We start from the raw sequence: 20,790 nt of genomic DNA on the forward strand, positions 1-20,790 counted from the left end.
CATAAATATGGTTGGGATGATAAACATCAAAAAAAGAAAAGCCTAGGATATTAAGACAGAGAACTCACTGAAGAAAGTGGCATTCAATTTCCTGTTTTGTCATTTATATATGCCATGCCATCATTTTTATGTAGCTGCTATGCCATAAACATATCAACATAATTTTCTAAAACAAGAAATGACAAATTATCTTTTCAAGCTTGCACTTGGTGAATGAAAACAAATTAAGTTTCAATTTCTTTCTGTGTACTCCTGGAGGATTTTATTCATCATCAGAAAGGAAATGTTTCTTCATTCAGGAGATAGTTGTAACAATTATATATTGTATGCAGTGGCAAAACAGAATGTTCAACTGTATTTTCTGTTTAAAATGTCGAACTATTCTGAAGACCTCACTTTGAGAACATTTCTTACTATATTTTGTTTTATATAATGCTGATCTTCCACCCTCCTCCCACCCCCAGGTTATTTAATTGGATTTCTAATCAAAGCTATGTGAGCAAAAGCCATTGGTCACTTAGCTTGGGTAGATCTGTGCTACAGACAGAGGTGTGAGCTGTAAGCTCAGGTGCACAAATCCAAAGTAATCATGAGTTAGTGGGTCAGACTGCAGTTTCCTATTCAATGGAGCCATTTAATGTCACTGCAGACAAAAGACTTAAATTCTTGCTACTACTTTTCTCACTCCTATCTGTGCTACTTGCTTCTTCCCTTGTTTCGTGTCTGCTCCTGGTTGGACCCCTGTATAACTGTATTTTACCCACTATTAGTTACAGAGGACTGTCTCTGCTTTTTGCCAGCATACCCTGTTCTCGTTGTGATGAACTAAATTGACCCTTGTGAAGGTCCAGGTCCAACATTTTTTCCAGGACAAAGTAAATAAGAGCAATCCACAAAAGAGGCAGGAAGCTAAGAAACAGCCATGCCTTTTAGCAAATGCACCTGGTGGAACTGGAACACTTAGTGCTGGCACCATTTCGGCTGGGGTTGCACTAGCTTCTGTGGGACACGAAGTAGGAATAATTACACAGTTATTAGTACCCAAATTAGCTTATTTAAAGCTATCTCCTTTAAGTAAAGAACTTCATTGTAGTATAACTGTTAGGGTAAAACTCTGCTGGCTTCTCAGCCTCTTGAAGTGTTTATTCCCTAGAATTGTAGGTTAGATTAAAAAAAAATAAAAAAATATCTATTCTCAAGATTTACTTATAATAGGAACATTTTTGCCTGCATTCTGGCACTACTTGGCAGTGTTACTGCTGCATGAGTAATCAAAAGCTATATACATGATAACAGTTGTGTCTTATACTAGAATCAAGTAATTATTGAAACACTGGTATTTGAGGCCTTAGGAGCATTATCTTCACAAAAAACTTAGTGGCAGTAATTCAGCAAGGAAATGGTATCTGTGCTTGCTTATAATTGAGTGATTCACAGGTCAGCAGCGGGTTGCTGATGGAAAGGCAAAACTTAACTTATGTTTATTCACATTCCCTGGTCTGAACCTTCAGGTGGTGTATGAAAGATCATATTTACCCTTACACAAACAATAGAATTCTGTACAAACTATGATTAAATCTATTCAAAAAAGAATGGCTATACCTACCCAAAGAGAAGCTTGAAATCATTGTGACTGATGCTCTTCAAGACAGGACCAAACCCAAGTATAAGATACAGAATTTCTTTGAAGTGCAGTAGTTTATCTTGACTGATATTTTTCATCTAGCGGAGATTCTGCTTGTCTCATACTGTCAAATTCACATTCATTCAAGTTTGTAGAAGAAAAAGCAATTACTTCTCAGACTGTTTTAGAGATTATATCAATTTGGTTTCTAACAACTATTTACTGACTGAATTTACAGCATCTTCAGCTAGCACAGTTTTGAAACAATGGAAGTATCCTTTTTAAACCTATATGTGTGTCCTGTTTTTTGCTAGGATAGGATTAATTTTCTTCTTAGTAGTTAGAAAGCACTGTGTTTTGGTTTCAGTGGGGATTGTTATGAGAACAATGTTGATAACTACAAGGACACTGTGCTCGGGCAGTTTCCAAGAAGAGAGGACTGGAAGGGGGGAGTGGAGAAGAAAAGTGTAGTAGTTAGTAAAACCCAGAATTGACAGTTGGATGTGCCAGTAAGATATTCCATATCATATTATGTCATGTTTAGTATATTAACTGGGGCTGACCGGAAAAGGAGGGATTCTCTTGGGAATCGCTTGGGCTCGCTTTTCCAGGATTGTGATTTCGATTTCGGGGTTCCTTTTTGCTCCTCTGGGATTGTTATCAGCAGGTGGTGAGTGATTGTACTCTGCATCACTCATAGATATATATATATATAGTTGTTATAATTCTTATTATTTTAATTTTATTTTACTCTAATTATTAAATTGTTCTTATCTCAACCTACAAGTCTCCTCACCTTTACCCCTCCAATTCTCTCCCTAATTCCCTGGGTGGGTGGGAAGGCTGCGAGCGGCTGTGTATTGTTTGGCTGCCAGCTAAATTAAACTGTCACAGTGGGGACAGAAATAATGAGATCACGCTTACATGAAGCAAATATATTTTGACTCAAAAAATGTTATCTTTAAAAAAAGTTCAAAAAGCCACAGAACCCAAAATGACCAGTAACTGCTGGTTACTGTTCCAATATACATATTCTCCTATACAGTAAAGCTGGTAGACCATGTTTAAGGGCTCTCTTTTAGCACAATGTGTTCTATTTGGCCTTTTGTTCAGTTGCTCGAGCCAATGACTTATGTGCATTTCTGTCACATAGTGCAACTAACTGAGTAGATGGTTGCAAAAAAGCCAATGAAGCAGGTTGTTTCCCGTTCACATCAACATTTTCATTGTCTTATGTTTTCTTTGAGTTTCTTCAGTGTCAAAATAATTTCTAAATTCAATGGATCTCAGTGATCTCTTCAATTATCTTATTTTTAATCTTATTTTTAATCTTATTTTTAATCTTATTTTTAATCTTATTTTTAATCTTATTTTTAATCTTATTTTTCCTCATAAGAAACTCTGCATAGTTATAACTGGAAAGACATCTCTGACTGTAGTCAAGCCATGCCAGTCTAAGGATAGGATAAAAGAAGAGTTGGAGTCTTTATGTTTTGATAGGTACTTCAGTAAATAGTAGCCAAAAGAAAAGCATTGCAACACACTCCAAATCATGTGTTTCTTTTCAAATACCAAGTGTATGTGTGTGAACCAGTTCTCTTTGGGATATTTATCTTTGATAATAAACAAGGTGAAGTTTGGAGCTCCTTTCTCTGGTACTGAAATTGACATAATATTAGAAGTGAACAGAAGACATAGCCCAGAACCTACAATGACTAGAAGAATTTCACAGTTATAGAAGAATTTCACAGTTGTTATTGTTTGAGGTTTACATTTTGTGTTGATGTACAGTTACAGGACAATGTTCTGATAAGGGGAGGGCATAGACAGTAACAATGCTGGTTTTTCCTGTTATATTCTATCAATTTTTTGTCCTTTACTTGAGCAAGTGAAATGGAAAAAAAAAAAGTGATATTGACGCTCAGGCTTTCTTGTTTGTTTAATGACTGGCATCTTTATTAAGATTTCTCTGATAACTGTTGACAGGTACAATTTTACATAGGACATAAATGTTACAAGATAGGAGTGGCTCACAATTACTAGAGGTTTTTTGTATTGTTTAAATAATTGATTTGAGAATAGAGTCAACCAATGAGTCAACCAATGACTGACTTATTTTTAAATAAGTAGATATTTAATTTGTAATCAGGAAATGACAGCATCCCGAAACTCCAAGCTGTTTTCAGAACAGCCAACCAAGATATTAATTAAAAATAATTGAAAAAAATTAAATTTTGGCAGCTACATTCTTGGTATCTGATGTGTCACATTTTAATTTTCATAGCAGAATCCATACCTTTCAGATAAACTTTTGCTTTACTGGATCAATTTTCCATGTTTTTGTTTAGATTTTTTTCATTGTACTATTCTTGACATCTGTAGTTCTTGTTTTCAGCCAAGAATGTTCTTCTTTCTGTTTAATTTCTTAATTTATTGTAAAATATATATTAAAATAAAATGTTGAGAAATCATTACATAGAGATATAAAGATAACTTTAGCCCATAGTGGTTTTCTCTGTCAGTAGAATCATGGTTTAGTAAAGGCTTCAAATAGGAAAAGCTGTGGTGTAGCTGCAGTAGATGAAGCAGATTGAATTCTATAGTGCAAGGATACTCTCTCACATAGGAGATTTAATACTTCCTGACAAGGAGAGGTGGATGCTTAGGGTCAAGATGAGTTGATTAATTAGTGAGGATCCCAAAAACTGAAACACAGGTAGTCTGACTTTATATGCTTTTACATCTCTCTAGGGGAAGAGTTGAGCAAATAATGTTTTGCAAACAGAAGGTTTTCAATAGCTCTGCAGTAGTGGCTCGCCAGTTTGTCAGTGCTTCTGTAAGTGAATGGCTAGATGTTGCTGTCCCAGCTGTCTTGATTTTGACATACTGTCTCGCTAGATTCTAGAGGAGACCTTTGATTCTATTCGGACTGGAATTCAGCTTGCTTATTTGGATGTTACTTCAGAGAACAAACAATACCTGGGATACTACCTCTGAATTTGTAATAGTGGTAGCTGTTTAAAGAAGGCATCCATAGCTCTAGATGATAAATCTCTGTAAAGATTTGCATTGTCATGTGAACTGTTCTTCTTCCAGATACAAAGATGTGTTTGGCACTCATAAAGATTAATTAGTATGCATTACAAATGACTCAAGAGCCACAGTACGGTCTCAAGATATGCACCACTGCTCCTAGGAGAGCCTCTCTTTGAATAATGTTCCACACATACTTGTTCTGTCCCTCTACTGGAAATTACTCTAGCCTTTTCTCCTCTTCCTCATTCTTCCCACCCTGTTTCTCTTCTTACAGGCATCTTTCTTGCTAGATCTTGCTTTTACTTGAACTTTGTTTATTTTTCTCTTGATTCACATGTCATGGTATATGCAGCTTGACATAAAAGGAGAAAGAATTTTTGAGTAGCAGAGGCCAAGAAAACATTTCAGATTTAGGAAAATTGAATGCCTGTATTGAAAAAACTCAAATTCTGAATGTAGTCAGCTCACTTCAGAAGTGAGATTGTTTTGTGGTTCTTAATATAGAGCCGTAGTCTCCAAACTTTTTTGTTTGCATGTTCCATCAGTAAAAAATTTTTGAGCATGAACTCCTAATGTATGTATGTGTATTGCTAATAAATGCACTTATAATAAATATACATACCTTTGGGAGTGCAACCTCACTGAGCTAGAAGACCATTATTCTAGTGCATTGATCACATTTTCGTAATGTAACAATTTTTGGTTCAGAATAAGACAACATTTTTATTTTATCATGTCAGGGTTAGCCTTCTGATATGTCTGTGTCACTAAGTGTTTCTTACTGAAACTTACTAGAAGTTACTAAAACATCTGAGAAGTTAAGCTTCCTTTGGGGATTTGTTCTTCAGTCATTATTTAATTAGAAATTCCGAGGTCCCTCAGGAGCTGTTTGGAATCCTCTACAGAATGTCTGCTGGTACACAAGGTTCATTCCAAGGAAAACAACGGATTGATTATTTATAGCTGTTCTTCAAAATATGTTAACTATGTATCTATTCACAACCCTTCCCTGTACTCCTCCTACAGTAGCTTTCAATGGAGAATAAATATGGGCCAAAATAAAAATGGTATAACATTATTTAACATCTCTCTCACAGCTGATAAGTTAGGCAATTGCTAGGACAGTGAAATTTTGTGCTGTTATCACCTTTTGCATTCAGAAGAGTATCTTTTGCATCAATTTCAGTGCACTTTAAGCCTCACATCAGCTCTGTGAAGATAGGGGAATATTTTCTTTAGCCATTTTTAAATGAAGCACAGCAAATTTCCCAGGAAGATACTAAGACAAGTGGCAGAGCCAGGAATAGAACTAAGAAGTCTTGTATAAGCATTAGGAAAAAAAAATAAAAAAAAAAAATATAAAGGCCTTTTTAAAAAATGCATAAGCAACACATCACAACCTATAAATTTTTGTTTGGTACTCTTGTAGTATAGTTTTCTGAGTATATTTAATCTCATTCAGACAAACTATTCCAATGTGAGCATATTTGGACTGTACAAGGGGTTATAGCAACTCGGCTTAGTAAGTTGTATACTTAAACTGTGTATGTGAAATATACATGTATCCACTCTTGTACTTCTGAATTCAGCGTAAGGCAGACACTGTAATAGTTCAGGCAATGGTAGGTACAGAGAGTTAATAGAACCAATGAGGAGAATTGAGAACAGCTTCTTGGAACAAATTAAAAATTGGAAGAGGTTTTCTAAATGAAGTGTAGGAGATAGTGCCCTTTTGAGTATCTACATCAAATATGAACCTAAGTGAAAAGGAAATACTAAAGATAAATAATGGTGTGAAACCATTATAAGTAAGAATTATTGAAGGAAGTAAATTAGAGGCAAGATTTATACATGTAAAGAAGACTTTGACAGTCCAGACATCATGTTTAAAACAAAAGGAAGCAGTTTTGGATTTTTTTACACAGTACATATTTCAATTATAGAAACTCATTGTTGGAAAATGTTCTGGCATCCAAAACAACAAATAAGTTCAATGAAGAAATAGTCAAGTTCATGGAGGTCAGGTGGATCATGGATGGTCTAGATGCAGTCCTTATTCATAGGATTTCTCTCAGCTGCTCATTGTTGGAAGCTGCCATTAGAGTAAATAACATTACTTTTTTATTTTTATCCTCCTATCTTAATATCCACTCATGCTTACTGTCTGAAGTGGGACATAGGCTGCATGATTTTAGGCCTAACTCAATAAGATATCACTAATTCCTAAAAGTCTCCTAAAAGTCATGAGCATGAGTATGACTTGAATAGAAGATAACCTGAGAATCTTAAGCTGTACTTCGCTGTTGTCCCTCACACCCCCCAAATAATTACATTTCCCTTCTATATGTTACAGTTTTCTTTTCCCAAAGGCAATTAGCTTCTTTGCAAATATAGGCAATATAGACCAGGCCAGCACTGGAGATATGAACATTTAAAACTTGCACTAAAAAATATCCAACCTGCCTAAGCCTCAGGGAATATAAAGAAAACACAGTATATTGTTTCCTGCACAGTGATGAATTTCTTAGGGAAACTGAACAGTGAAGTTTCCTTCTGTCTTAACTTCAGATGCCTTTTTTTTCTCTTTTCTGTTATGGTTGTGGATGCTGCTTCATGTTAACACAAACAAACACACCGCTGTAGGTTTAAGAACCTGCTTTGAAGTTTCACAGCAAAAAGTGTATACCTGAAAGATATCAAAAGAATTAATTCATTAAAAAAACTTCAAAGTTTTGTGTAAAGTATATTATTCTGAAATATTGACTATGCTATTTACTAAAGACTACAGTAGCTAATAAATTGCTAGAATTTATAAAGGTAAAGAATATAGCAAAAAGGAATTCCTTTTTTTTCACGGTATTCCTTTGAGTTTGGAGACCTTTTTACATGTGGATGAGAAAACTCTTCAGATACAGATAAACAGCTGTGGTGGTGATGAGCACTGCATTGATTGCAATAGTGGTAACTGATTTATGATCTTTAAAGATAGTGGAATATGCTCCTGTTAATATAACAGTTTGCTAATGGATGAGAAAGCTCTAATAGGTATTAAAATTTCACTTGAGACTTTTTATGTTTAACAGAAGCTACAAGTAAAAAAATATACAGGGACCATTGACTTTGGTCATGAAAACTGTGAAATGAAAACTATTAACCATCTGAATGCGATTAAAAAAAAAAAAAAAAGCTTTCTCCATGCTTTATCTTCATTCACTAAACCTATGTATGTGGTGGGGATGAAACTAGCAGGACAGAAATATTCTATATCTTACAGATACTGTATGTTGTATTCAAGTCAAACAGTATCACCTTTGACTTCACAGATTTATTTATTCTTTTAAATCTTGCTTCAGATTACATAAACACATTCTGAAATGCTCATAATTTATAGGCTGAAATTAAGATTCTAAGAAATACCTCTTTCTCTAGAGGTCTTTTGAGATAACATGTTTATGTAGAAATTTCCTTAATGGCTTACATGCATGGCAAGTACTGTTTCAATTAAAATAGTTTGAAGTCAGCCCTGGTGCTATTTTACATCTCATTTTTTTTACTGCTAGGGTGATTTGTGGTGTCTGCCCTGACTGTACAAAGGTCCAGCCTCGTTGAAACATCTTAGTATTGAGTGTTTCTGGACTGTGACTGTTGTCATGGTACTCTGAGGCCGTTCACCAGAATCAGACTAACACAGTTACAGCATGGAACTGCAGATGTTCTGTCTCTGCTAGTCATCTATTCTGAAACATTTTACTTAAACTGGTTCAGTTAGAAACAGCTTAATTCACTCCCCAAAATAGAGCCTTCGTATCAGATTCATTTTGTGAAGGGAAAAACTTGCAAGTGGTATACTATGTGATTAATCTTTGATGTGTAGTTGTGTGCAAGATAAGTAATTTCTAGCTGAGAGAAACTGGTTTATTCAGCTGCTTGAAAATTCCTTCTGACTTGATGGAAACCTACTTGGCTGCCTCGTGCATCTACAGGAATGCTGCGGTATCTGTTCAGCAGCTTTGTGGGAAACGTACCCAAACAATGATTGAAAACCATGGGATGTGTATGCAAGGTGAGAATGATAGGAAAGACTTGAAATAAATATACTGCAATTTTTGATCAAAATAAATTTAAAGATAAAGTGACCAAGGTGCCAAATTAAGTGATTTCTCAAGAATTTGTCATATGCTTGTGTAACATAAAACCTAAATTTCTAGGGTTGAAAAATCTGGGGGAAAAAAAAAAAAAAGTTTTACTAATGTATAATTGAAAGCCATGACTTATGTTCTGGAGAAGACTTGTTCTTGGCTTGATGATGAAAAAAATGTGTTGACACTTTTCTCCAAACTACCATCCTTTTTTGGTAATAACCTGGATTTCATGTTTTAATGCCACATAGTAGCAGTATTTCTTTTGCTATATGAGTTGCTGTATAGTTTCCTGTGTGATCTGCAGCTTCTTCAGAGGGGTGAGAGCTGGCAGCTTGCAGGTATCTTGGATAGTTTACAGCATATTAACTATCTATGCAGAACTGAACTGAAGTGCAAATGTGAACTTCTGAGTAATCTGAATCACATTTTAGGGTCTTTGACTATATGACTAGATATCTGTGACTATGGGAACTGATTTTGGGTAAAGTTCTGTATTTGTGCATCCTGGTTTGCCTAGAACAAGTTGTGAATTTGCAGGTACTAAATTTAAATTCTTATTGGTGAACATACAAATCTGGTGTTGATCCAATTTGTTGACTTTTCTCTGTGACTTCTATCTTCACAGAGAACGTGAAGCAGAATGTGGTCTATCACTATCTTCTGTTTCTTAAAATGGGAAGTCATACAGTGCTTAAAATCCAGTTCCTACTTAATAGTGAATGAATGCTGTTCAGTGTTCTTTCTGAAATAAATCTGTGATTTTTAGTTCAAACTCTCAGGAAGTTACTTGCTCCAGGTAATGTAAAGTTAATGTCCTGTTTCCCAGCTTTGTTACTTCCAGCACAGAGGTAAAGGAGTTGAACTGCTTTTTATTATTCTATAGTTAGTTATTGACACGTTAATGGATCAGCTAGGTTAAGAAAGACAGTACTGTTGTATTTTACTTATTCCAGTCGATAACTATCTGCTCCTAAATCTATTTTCTAATATTTTTCACCAGCAGTGAAAATTACAACTGGAGGATATGTATGTGTGTGTGAAAAAAAGTCTGTCTGAATAACTATGTACCTGTTTTCCTCACTTATCTGAGAGTTATGGTGGAATATAAAATCTTTCTCTCCAGGTTAATATTTGCACTATTTTGCAATGTACTCTGTTGTTTCAGTGTCAAGCAAACTGCAAAAGATAATGATCCTTATGGAAAGTTTTAAATAATAACCTGTATATTTCTTGAAAGTTTGATATAAATCTAAGCCACTGTGGTATAACTGCAAGGACACTCAGTTAGTGTTCACTGACGTATAGCTCAGTGAGATATAAACCTTAGATGATTTGGAATTTAACCACTGTAAAGAAATTATTTTTGTAAGCCTACACAAAAGTATGATCCCTAATTTTGCAGATAAGATCTTGAACTTGCTGTTGATTTTGAGCAGTATTAAAAAATTGAAATGTATTTGATTTTTTTTTTTTATAGTTTTAGCTTATTATAGGATTGTGAGCTTCATATTGAGCTACAAATAGAAAAAGAAAATATCTTTATGGATATCTTTATTTCTAAAAGTAATTCCTCTTGTCTTTTTCCACGTATTATTCATCTTTTGGGAAGAACCATCAATGCCTGAAGGCGCCTTTGTAATGCTTTTTCATTAATGCCAGTTCTTCTAGACAATCTCTAAACTGATGTGTTCTGCACCCCATGAGACTAATGATATAGTTTTGAAAAAAACCCAAGAACCCTGTGGTTACATTAGGCCTTGAAAGATGATTATAGCAGAATTGTTCACAAATGTGGAAACTCATGCCACTGTGCAACTTCCTTTAGGAAATAAAGTTAAAATTACGGAAGCTCAGAGGCTGTTCGCAGGATGAATGAAAGGAACCTCCACTAGGGCTAGTGACCACCATCTTTGCTATATTATAGAAACAATGTATTCTCTATTTAAATTTATTATAACATTATTTTCTGGCACTGAATGTATATAAAATACTTACACAAGAACTTAAATATGGAAAGTGTTTTACAAATTATAAAACAAATCAACAGAATTTTTCAGATTGAGTAAGCAAAGATATTCTGTCATAAATAGCAATGTTTGAAAGAAAGATACAGAATGCTGTATTTTTATGGGAGTCTTTGTATAGCTCTTTAATAAGTATTGCTTAATATGTTTTTTTGCTTTAGCTTTGGAGAAAACATGCTATTATTTTAGATGGAGTACTAAATGAAATTACTGTTTTAAGTGCACAACTTGATTCTTAAATATATGGGTCATAGAAGGCAACTCCGTAAAGTAGGTGTATATTGTTAGTTAATTAACATCACTTCAGTACTTACTTGCCCTTCTGGAGACTGTTTTATGAAGCATCCTGCAGGACAGCCAGTTTAGACAGTGGTACAATAAAGTAAATGGATTCTAGATATCCCTAATTTCAGATGCAAAACTTTCAAATCTGTAGACTGTTAGGAGAAATTAACTCAATTTACTGTACATTTTAAAAAGGCCATTGAAAAGAACCTTGTAATAACATCCTTTTCACTTAGAATAATCAAGTCCGTGTAACAGAATCTCAAGTATTGCATTAGAATGAAAATAAAGCAAAGTGAATTATAAGAATCTTTTTTTTGGTCAGATGGAACATGGGGAAGAATCTTGCATTTCCTATCCCCTTCTCATAGACTTATTCTTCCCTCCTCACTTTTTTTAAAAACTAGTATTGCAATACAAATTTTTACCAACTTGATTACAATACTGGAATATACCCAAAGAAAGCATACAGGGCAGCCACTTTCTAAACCCAAATTCTCACACTAACTAATGTTGATGGCAGCACATTTAGCTAGATTATGGCAATTGAGTCACTGTACTGGAAAGCATACCAAAAAATAACCAGAAAACATGAATGTGCCAAAAGAAAGTGAAGAAACAGTCCTTTTATTAATTTTAAGAAAGGATTTGAAAAAACTGCATAGAGGCTAGGAAGAAAAAACAGCAAGTCAATGTATCTTGCTTGTGAAAGAAATAACTAAAATTTTGTATGTTATCTACATTGCTTGTAAAGATCTGGTGCCTGGAAATACATCTCAAATAATCTGCCTTCAGTCAGAAATGGATAATGAACTGTGAGAAAGAGGTAACAGGTTAGGGTGCTCACAAGGAGGCTTCATAACAAGAGAAAGGAGAAAGAAAATTAAAGATTAGAGGAATAAAAGAAAGAAGGCAAATTCATCTGAGTAGAATATTTTAAGTAGTTTCTATTGTAAATCATTTGAAGCTAGTCTTTAATAACCAAACGATCAGTAATTGTTATTTCTTAAGGAAGTATACACAGCTACTTTCAGTTAGCTATTCTGTACTTGGATGCTGAGGGAATTAACAGTCAAAATTCAGTCCTGTGAGTTGTCAAGGCAATTTCAGAATTTCATAACTCTCCTAATTGCTAGCAAACTGGAGTATATCTTGGTTCAAAGTTGACCTCTGGCTTAGATAAAGCAATACTTTACTCATGCAAAACTTATGAGTGAACTGATAGTTAAAATAGTAATAAACCTGCAGCATTTTTTTCCCCCTACTCTCCATGAAAACTTTAAGGTTTCTAAATATGGTGCAGTTGATCAAAGACATAATTTTAATCATAAAAATATGTGAATTAAATAAAATAGAAAAGTAAATCATGTGACATATCCCACAGAACTCAAACAGAAATTAATTTCTAACATGAAATGTTATATATGTGCATGTATATGCCAATGTATATAATTGTCACACAAACGAATACAAGATATTAGGATTTTATGGTGAAAAGATTGTAAGAAACTTTTCTAATACGTTTGTTACACTGAATTAGCTATTTCTGTTGTCAAAATTGTTCCCTTTTAGCGAGAGAAGGTGATTATTGTGATAATAGTCAAAATTGTCATCAGGGATGTTAATTGGTTGTTCAAAAAGTAACTTCGAGTAACTTTTCATGTATAATTGGGTAGCTTTGATGATCTACTTCTGTTTTAATCAATTTTCAGAGTGAATATCTGATTTTTTTTTTTCATTCAAGTCTAAAAATACACCAAAAGATTGATTTAAGCATAGGCAAGTTTTTCTATGAATTTGAATGGGGTTTTTTTCCCCAGTCAAACTGTCATCTTGTGGCTGTTTTTTAGTCACCTGAAAAGCCCATACTTGAAAGCAATCATATCACTGACACATTTAGTCAATTAGTTTAATCAGTTGAAAAGAGATGTTGTGAAAACTGTAAAACAAAAAAAAAATTCACTGACTGCATTTTACACAGTATGTTTTCTGTCAGACCATGAGACAGGAAGTTGAATTTACAAGTTCCATTTTTCATTTTACAGAGCTACTAGAGAAGACCCTCAGAAGAGAGGAAGAAATGGGCGCTCTCCAGGTATACTATTTAATTAACTAGCTAAACTTTTTTCACCCTTAAAATTACTAAATTGTATTACAACATTATGATTTTCTGAACTCCCCTGCATCTTAAATTCAGATTTGGAAATATATGCAGCCAAATGCAGAACTGATAGCTAGTAATACTCACTGCTGAGTTTCTGCCCACCAATTAAGTTGCACATTACAGTAGATTAAAGTAGTCAGCATTCTCCTATGAGTCTATCAGTGAAAAGAATGCTGCTTTTAAGTAATACTATATACTGAAGTTGTTCTGTTATGCTATACTGCTGGCTTCACTGAAACTGTATGTGAATAGGGGCATTCAGAACTGCAAAAACGCTTTATATTCTACTTCATTGGTTTGGTTTGATTTTCTGGGCTGTGCTGCTTTCTTGTGTATGTCCAGATAAAACTGAAAGTAAAAGATTTTAAGTGAGTATTTTTAATCTCTGAAATGTTAAATGTCTATAATCACCTTCCTGAGGAAGAAGGGACCAGTTGATGTACGCTAGCACTTGATATAATATAGTAAATCTTCATTGTATGGCATCTAGCAGTAAAGCTGCTTGTGCTAAGCACTTTATATTTGCACTTAGAAAGTAAGATTTACCCTAGGCTCAGCTTTGGAATAGTATTTAAGCATTACAGTCAAAGAAAACATATTCCTTTGAAATGAAAATGGCTAGGAAAGCAAAACCAAACTGGAATGTCTAAATTGTAAGGCTCAGGAGGTTATTAGGGAGAGCAGTGTATACATTATTCGGAATACAGAAGGAAAAGAAAGAAATTTTTAATAACAAATTACAGCAAGCAATACTCAGCATGAATATAAAAGGTTTAGATACAATATGAAGAGTATAGCAATGAATCAGCATTCTGTAAATGTACTGGAAGCAGGACATTTATGAGGGAATGAAGATAAGTCTGTTAAGGAAAATGAAATTATCTGTTGACACAAAGTTTTGATCATAGGAGTTTAATTGAAGGTAAGCCTTCTCTTCTCTTATGATAAATAGAAGGCATTTTGAGGGCTAAAGGTATGAAAGAGTTAGTGTAGAAACAGTTTGATCCAGTAAGAAGAGACAAGTTGCAAGACCCAAAAGTTACACAACATACCAATCCAGCTGTTTCCTGTTCAAACAAAAATCTTGGCCTAGCTTTCTGGCAGCTCAAGTTCAACAAGGCTGAGAGCTTGTCTGCGCAAGCAGTTTACACAGGTGCATATCTAGTTACATCGATGTAAAAAGATCTCCTTTCATGTGAAGCAATTCTGCATCTGCTTCCATGTGAAGCTCTATAGTTGACAAATTGTTCTAATGATGTTACTTCTGATTGAATGAGGAGTAATTTTATACTGCAGAAAGTTGTGTTGTAATAGTGTCTTGTGCGCATATATGTGCTTGCCTGTATTTTTGACAGTCTGTCAAGTTCCTGATCAAATTACTTGAAGCCCTTCCCTAACTGGCAGTTCTGGTTAAGTGTGTGAATTGTACTGCTCTGACTGCTATTTTTGTATTCAAATGCTTGATAGCACTTTTTTACTCCTTCAGATGCCCATGCTTTCACAGGCAAAGTATTCAGCAAAAACATCTATTCTTTTTCTAGATAGTATTATGTCCAGTTTAGTCAAATATGTTTCAAAATGTTGCCAGTCTGGGATCCTCTGTTCTTATAGTATTGTATTCTAAACTTGTGGTGGCTGAATATGTACAACTTAGTTAGCAAACAGTTGTAAAAAACAACTCATGTTGTTATGACTGAATCCGATTAATTGTTGTTAATTTTTTTATCTGCAATTCCCAGGATCCTGTTTTGATAAATATCTTATATATACAGAGAATTATATGTAGTAAGTCAATCCTTGATGCATTTTGTTCGCAGTCTAAACAGACCATATGTGTAAAGCATGTTCAGGAAACAGGCGGGCAGAAAGATTGTACATTTTAGACTATGGACAGACAATTGAAAGCAGTCAGGTTATCGTGAGTGAAGGAGTTATTTCTTGTTACTTGAGCTGTGAACGCTTACCATAGTCTTAGAAAAGCTAGGGACATGAGGAAATCTGTCATAAGTCAATGTATTGCTGTGGGCAAATGATGACAGAGGATACCATGAGGTTCTTTGCTATGTCTCTGCATCAATTAACAAGAATTTTCCCAAGAGCTCAGGATGTATGTTTTATTATACTTTTAGTTTGCTCATTTTTTGGGGGGAGACAACGCAATTTTGTGGAGCAGCAAGCATCTGAAAATAAATATAATACACATAATACTTTTTGTTATATTTATTCTGATGTACTGAAATACTCAGTCTGTATCTCAGACTTGCTTCCAAGAAGAATAAAGATTTTGGTATTTAATATGCTACCTTTTCTGAGAAAAAAAATCAGTGAAATTCATTAAACTTTTGCTTATGCAACATTGTAATTGGAATCCCCTACTACCATGCATTGTGATGGGCACTGAGCAAACATTTCTTTATAGACAAGTCAAAGTATTCTAGAACCTCATATTATCCAAGTTTTACTTATAAGAAACTAAAACATAGGTGAAATGAATCCATAGGAAATCTGAGACCTATCTGAGTTTTTTGATTCCCAGCTCTTAGGGATAAGATCATCCTCTATTTTGTTTAAAAAAAAAAAGTCTATTTTTGTTTATTTTTTAATAAAATCCACTACTTTGAAAGAGTCATGTAACCAAAAGTGATGAGGAGTGCATTTTTGTCTCTCTGTACGTTTATTATATTATTTATCATCAGTTTATGCACAGAAAGTTTCAAACCACTGTGTATGCAGTTCCAACATCAGCCAGCTTAGTGGCATCCATTACTGGCAAGATGTTATCTTTTTTTTTTTTTTAACAGTTATATTTTGATAGTGTACTAGATTTCCATCAGACTTGTTTGTGTGTGCATTCCTGTGTTCCCTTTAGATATTTCCTTTTACATACTTTCCTAAACAGTCTTGCTTGGTTTTTTTGTACATCTTCAAAACCAATTAATCTTTTCCAGACACTATTTTATTTTTTTTTTCAGCCTCACTTGATGCAGTTATTTTTCCTACAGTATATTATCTCACTTTCTGCCTGTGGTTTAGAATTATAATCAAAGGTGCAACTATTATAAGCAACTGGTGAAAACTAGCATCATTTGCACCTCAAAATTATTCAGTCCATGAGCTTTAAACATTTCACTAGGGTGTACTGCGTTTTTTCTTCAAAACATTTTACAAATAAAAATTAGCCATTTAGTAATCCAATGGACACTGTTTTTACACAAATATGTAAACATAATATGTAAATACTGATTTTACGCATATAAGTACACCTGTTCAGTTAGTAAATGTAACCATTATTTTAAAGGTTTTTAAGACACTAATAACTCTAGAAGAGCCCTCTTAAAACAAAGAAGAATACTTTCACATTCCTACAAATGTCAAGAACTGTTTCTGACTCTCAGATTCTTCCATTGGTCTAGGAAATTTTTGTTGCGGCTGTTGCTTCCAAAATAGTGAAGTCATTTCAGTCTTATCTGTCTTTGGATGCTGCAGGAATAAATCCAGATTATTAATATTTTTTACCTGTTAGGGAGGGATAGAACAGGAAGAAGTATAAGGATTCTTAGCCTAATCCACCCAGAAAGGGGAAAAAAAAAAGTCCTCTCCCATACTTTCAAAAAGGTAACATTTGAACAAGATAAGAGTTCCTGTAATGTCTTGATGGGCAGATACTCTAAATGTAGGCTCACCTGAACACTTGAATGTGTATTTTCTCAGATGACTTAAAGTATCATATACCATAGCTAGTCAGGACATAGTGCCAAAGTACACGATCTTGATTTTACTAGCTTAATATTTTTCTTAAAGATACTTTTAAATGGAAACAGAAATATATTCAGTAAACTAATAAATTCTGGGTTCTCTATACTTTGTGCTGGAATAGAATTGACATAAGCTTATTTTATTTGCATTTTATTTTTATCTGACATTAGACTTTGACTAACGTCATCTTATTAATAAAACATTCTTTAGAGCTATTTCTGGATAACAGAATAATGATATGGAATTTACTTTTTAGTTTTCTAAGGAAATGTCTAAAAGAAAATTAAACCAAATGCTAATGTGGCATGAACTCCAAAACATGCTAGATTTACAGTCACAGATGATCAAAAAAAGAAATCAAACCTTGGGATACATAAGCGTAAAATCAACAATATTGAAAATCTAATAGTACTATTTGAGAAAAAAAATATTATGGAGTAATTTTTTTCAATTTTTTTTTTACCTTCTTTCTGGGGACTTTCTTTTCTTTGGAAGAAATTTCTAAGTGAGATGGTATGATAAATGGATCAGAGGTTCAGTTAAGTACGGCAGTTCCTATTCAGTGACTTTTTTACAAAATACCATACGTATGACTAGCAAAAAAACAAAAGGAATCCTTTTCATCATTGTTCCACTTACATTGTTTTATACTCTTTACTTTCTAATGACATCTTTTACTTTATTTTTAGGAACGTATTATGGCCTTAGAAGTGGTAAGTTTCTTAAATTAATTTCCAAACCAATCACAATGACATTGCTGATTAATTTTTCTAAATTGTGAAAAATATTGGGTTTATGTATTTAAAAAAGAAAAGGTTGCAGTTCTGCATTTTGAACTGTTGTTTTACTTTTAAGAGAAGATGTGATAAATTTACACTGCACCTTTCTGTTTACAGTATTGAGCACTGGTTATATGAAATACAGTGTAATGTTGGGGGTTTTCTGTACAGTTCAATCCTCATCTCATCCCAGAGAAGTGAAATGTAGATTTGAGCCAGACAAAGGATGCTGTTTTTCTACTGCTGACACTTCTAATGGTCGAGGCCCATGCAATAGATCTGATCATTTCAGTGACTGTTATGTGTGCTTTTTACATGTTTACGCTGGGAGGTGCAGAGACAGTTCATCTGCCCACATCAACACTGCAACTAAAAGCATGAATACCATTTTAATGATTAATTAATATCATTTTATAAGATATTACGTTGGAAGGACAAGAACCTTCATGTACGTACATGCTATGAATGCAAATGGATTATACAGATAGTCCTAGACTAGTAAATCTATCAGGTGGAATAGCTGAGATGAGTCTCAGCTTGCCCGAGCATTTCTGAACCGTGCTTCTTTCCTCTTATATAGGAATGTCCAATGAGACATCACACAATACTATGTTTCAGGCTCGTCATTTCTTTTCACTGGAAATCCAGAAAACTTAATCTAAAGAAACCAGTGCTGAGACAATATCAGGGCTGCAAATATAAACATTTTAAATTTGCTTGTGTATATTATTATTTCACTCTTTCTGATTGTTTGTGCATTTCTGATTTCAAAAATATATTTAAAATATATTCAGTATGTTAAAAAACCCCCTTACATTCATACATAAAAAGCCCTTTGTGAGTCAGTGCTGTGTTGGAACTCCTGCCTTGTGGGAGCAGAGAGCTAATGCTCAAATTCAGTGTCCTGGCACTTCGCATAGTGCTCTGTGCATGTTGCCAGGATATTAGTCCTCTTCAGGAGCATCTCTTATTCATAGTTTGCTTACATGACAACCAGTCAGGTCTGTATCCGCTGCCATCCATTTCTCATGAACCACAAGTTAAACTGCCTGCAAACGCTTTGTCCTTTCTGCTCCCAAAAGCCGTTTTGACACAGGCAGAGAGTAATTGTAAATAGCACAAGATCATGTAAATTCAATCTGTGTTTTGTGACAATGTTTGTTTCTATTTTTTCTGAAGCCTTTCTACTTCTTATACTTCTAAACTCTTCTATTTTAAGAAAGAAGATTTGTAAGTTATTGTTCAGCTAGAAGAAGAGGATGATGATTATCAGTAAAATATAATTTTCTTTTTAAACGCAAGGTGGAAGGTAACACCTGAATGCAAATTTGTGGTACTAAATCCTAGAGCTTTCAATCAATCACTGTTTTGTTATTGCTGACACTGGAAGATGTGTAATATTAAGCCCTGAGATTGCAGGCAAGAAAAGTGGTCATCACTAAGCCTGTCGAATGCTCCCAAGGTGCTAATTTTACTTTTGTCATAAAGTTTCTCTATGAAGTCAGGAAAATCGTTTAAACTAAATTTTTCAGAGGCTGTTACTTACTTTGTGTTCTTCACTTTCTGGGTAACTGACTTTGTGATTTAAGAGGCCTTAATTTCAGAAATGCAAAGTTTTAGTAATAGCTAAATTCAGTGGGAGCTCCAGCTGTAGGTATTGCTAAGTATACTCAAAAGTCAGATGTTAGATAGCTGATAGTGAGTACTTTAAAATAAGAAGTTATTTTAACCTTTATATCTCTGTTTCAGTTCTGAGGGTTATAGGGTTCTCTCTCCTTTTCCCTTTCACTGATTTTAATATTTATGCATTCTGAATATGTCAGGATGAGCTATGATAGAAAGCCTTGAGTGAAAGAACGAATAAGGCTTGCTGTTTAAGGGATCCTGAAGTATCTGTACATTTGTAGTGTGTATGTCTACATAGCTGTATATCCATGCAGCATTTAGAACAATGAGTATATAATAGTTATGGTACTCATATATTTTTATAATATTCTTATCTATTGAGTGCTCAGAGTGTGACATCAAAAAAGTACAATCGGTTACATATTTTATTATTTGATTCAGGTTATAGAGAATGGAAATGGAATAGAGACATAAGATTAAATTCAAATTCAAACAGAATCCTTAGAGGAAAAAAAGTGTTTAGCTTGTATAGAAAAAGGAGTTTCTTACAAGAATTTTGACAGAATGGTTGGTAGTTCATGAGATTCATGAAATGCAAGATACAAAAAGGGGCAAGAGAGGGAAAAGCCAGAACATGCACATACACAAGCTATACAAAATGCGCAGGAAAGTATCAGCCCTCCAGAGATGTTTTTAAACTGTGAGACCAGGGGATGCCTGGGTTAGGAATCTGGTCTACATTTGCTTCCACAGCATTCATATTCTGCCTAATGCTGGGAAGAAATTGCTCTGCAAAGGAATAGATGAAGTTTAGTGTAGAACTGTCCGAGATTTACCAAAAGTGTGAAGCCTCTTATAGCCACTTTTAAAATTGTTTCTACCCTGCACATACCTTCTTAAGCAAAACGCATGTACATCAAACAGTAAATGCATTTTTTTTAATCTTTAGATTAAGATTTTAACCTAAACAAACTATTTGTTCTACACAATGAGCTGAAAACTGTGTTCGTGTACATATTTTGAGAGGTATATTTGTCAGCCCACTCTCCTCCCTTTCTCTGCAATATACGCATTTCTACCTCCTGCCCTTGCCAGTAAAGTTGTTGTAGTAGCCGTGTGATGTGAACTTGGCAACTTGGGGGAAAAAAAAAAAATGGGAAAGGAATGTGACAGGAACCTGCCAGATTCTTTTCAGAGCTTTGAGTGAATAAACCTTCCAGAGGTAGCTTAATCTAAGTCAGTGAACTTCGTGAGTTGCAGTGAACTAGGGGGGGTCCCTTGCATCATCTCTGAGCCCTCTCAGCTCCTTCTCCTCTCAGCAGTCTGTTTGCATCAGAAGCTCAAACTCCTACAC

At 34.4% G+C, this 20,790-nt stretch overlaps 1 protein-coding gene across 1 annotated transcript in view; it reads left to right on the plus strand.

Moving 5' to 3' along the window:
• Positions 1-20,790, plus strand: part of CEP128 (centrosomal protein 128) — a 76,992-nt gene that overhangs the window by 33,306 nt on the left and 22,896 nt on the right. Inside the window, exons 8-9 of the mRNA XM_010175374.2 lie at positions 13,157-13,206; positions 17,721-17,744. Coding sequence (XP_010173676.2) covers positions 13,157-13,206; positions 17,721-17,744 — 74 coding nt within the window. The remainder of the gene's footprint in view (positions 1-13,156; positions 13,207-17,720; positions 17,745-20,790) is intronic.

This window comes from Antrostomus carolinensis, unplaced genomic scaffold, assembly GCF_000700745.2.
Source record: "Antrostomus carolinensis isolate BGI_N321 unplaced genomic scaffold, ASM70074v2 scaffold16599, whole genome shotgun sequence".
Classification (NCBI taxonomy): Eukaryota; Metazoa; Chordata; class Aves; order Caprimulgiformes; family Caprimulgidae; genus Antrostomus; species Antrostomus carolinensis.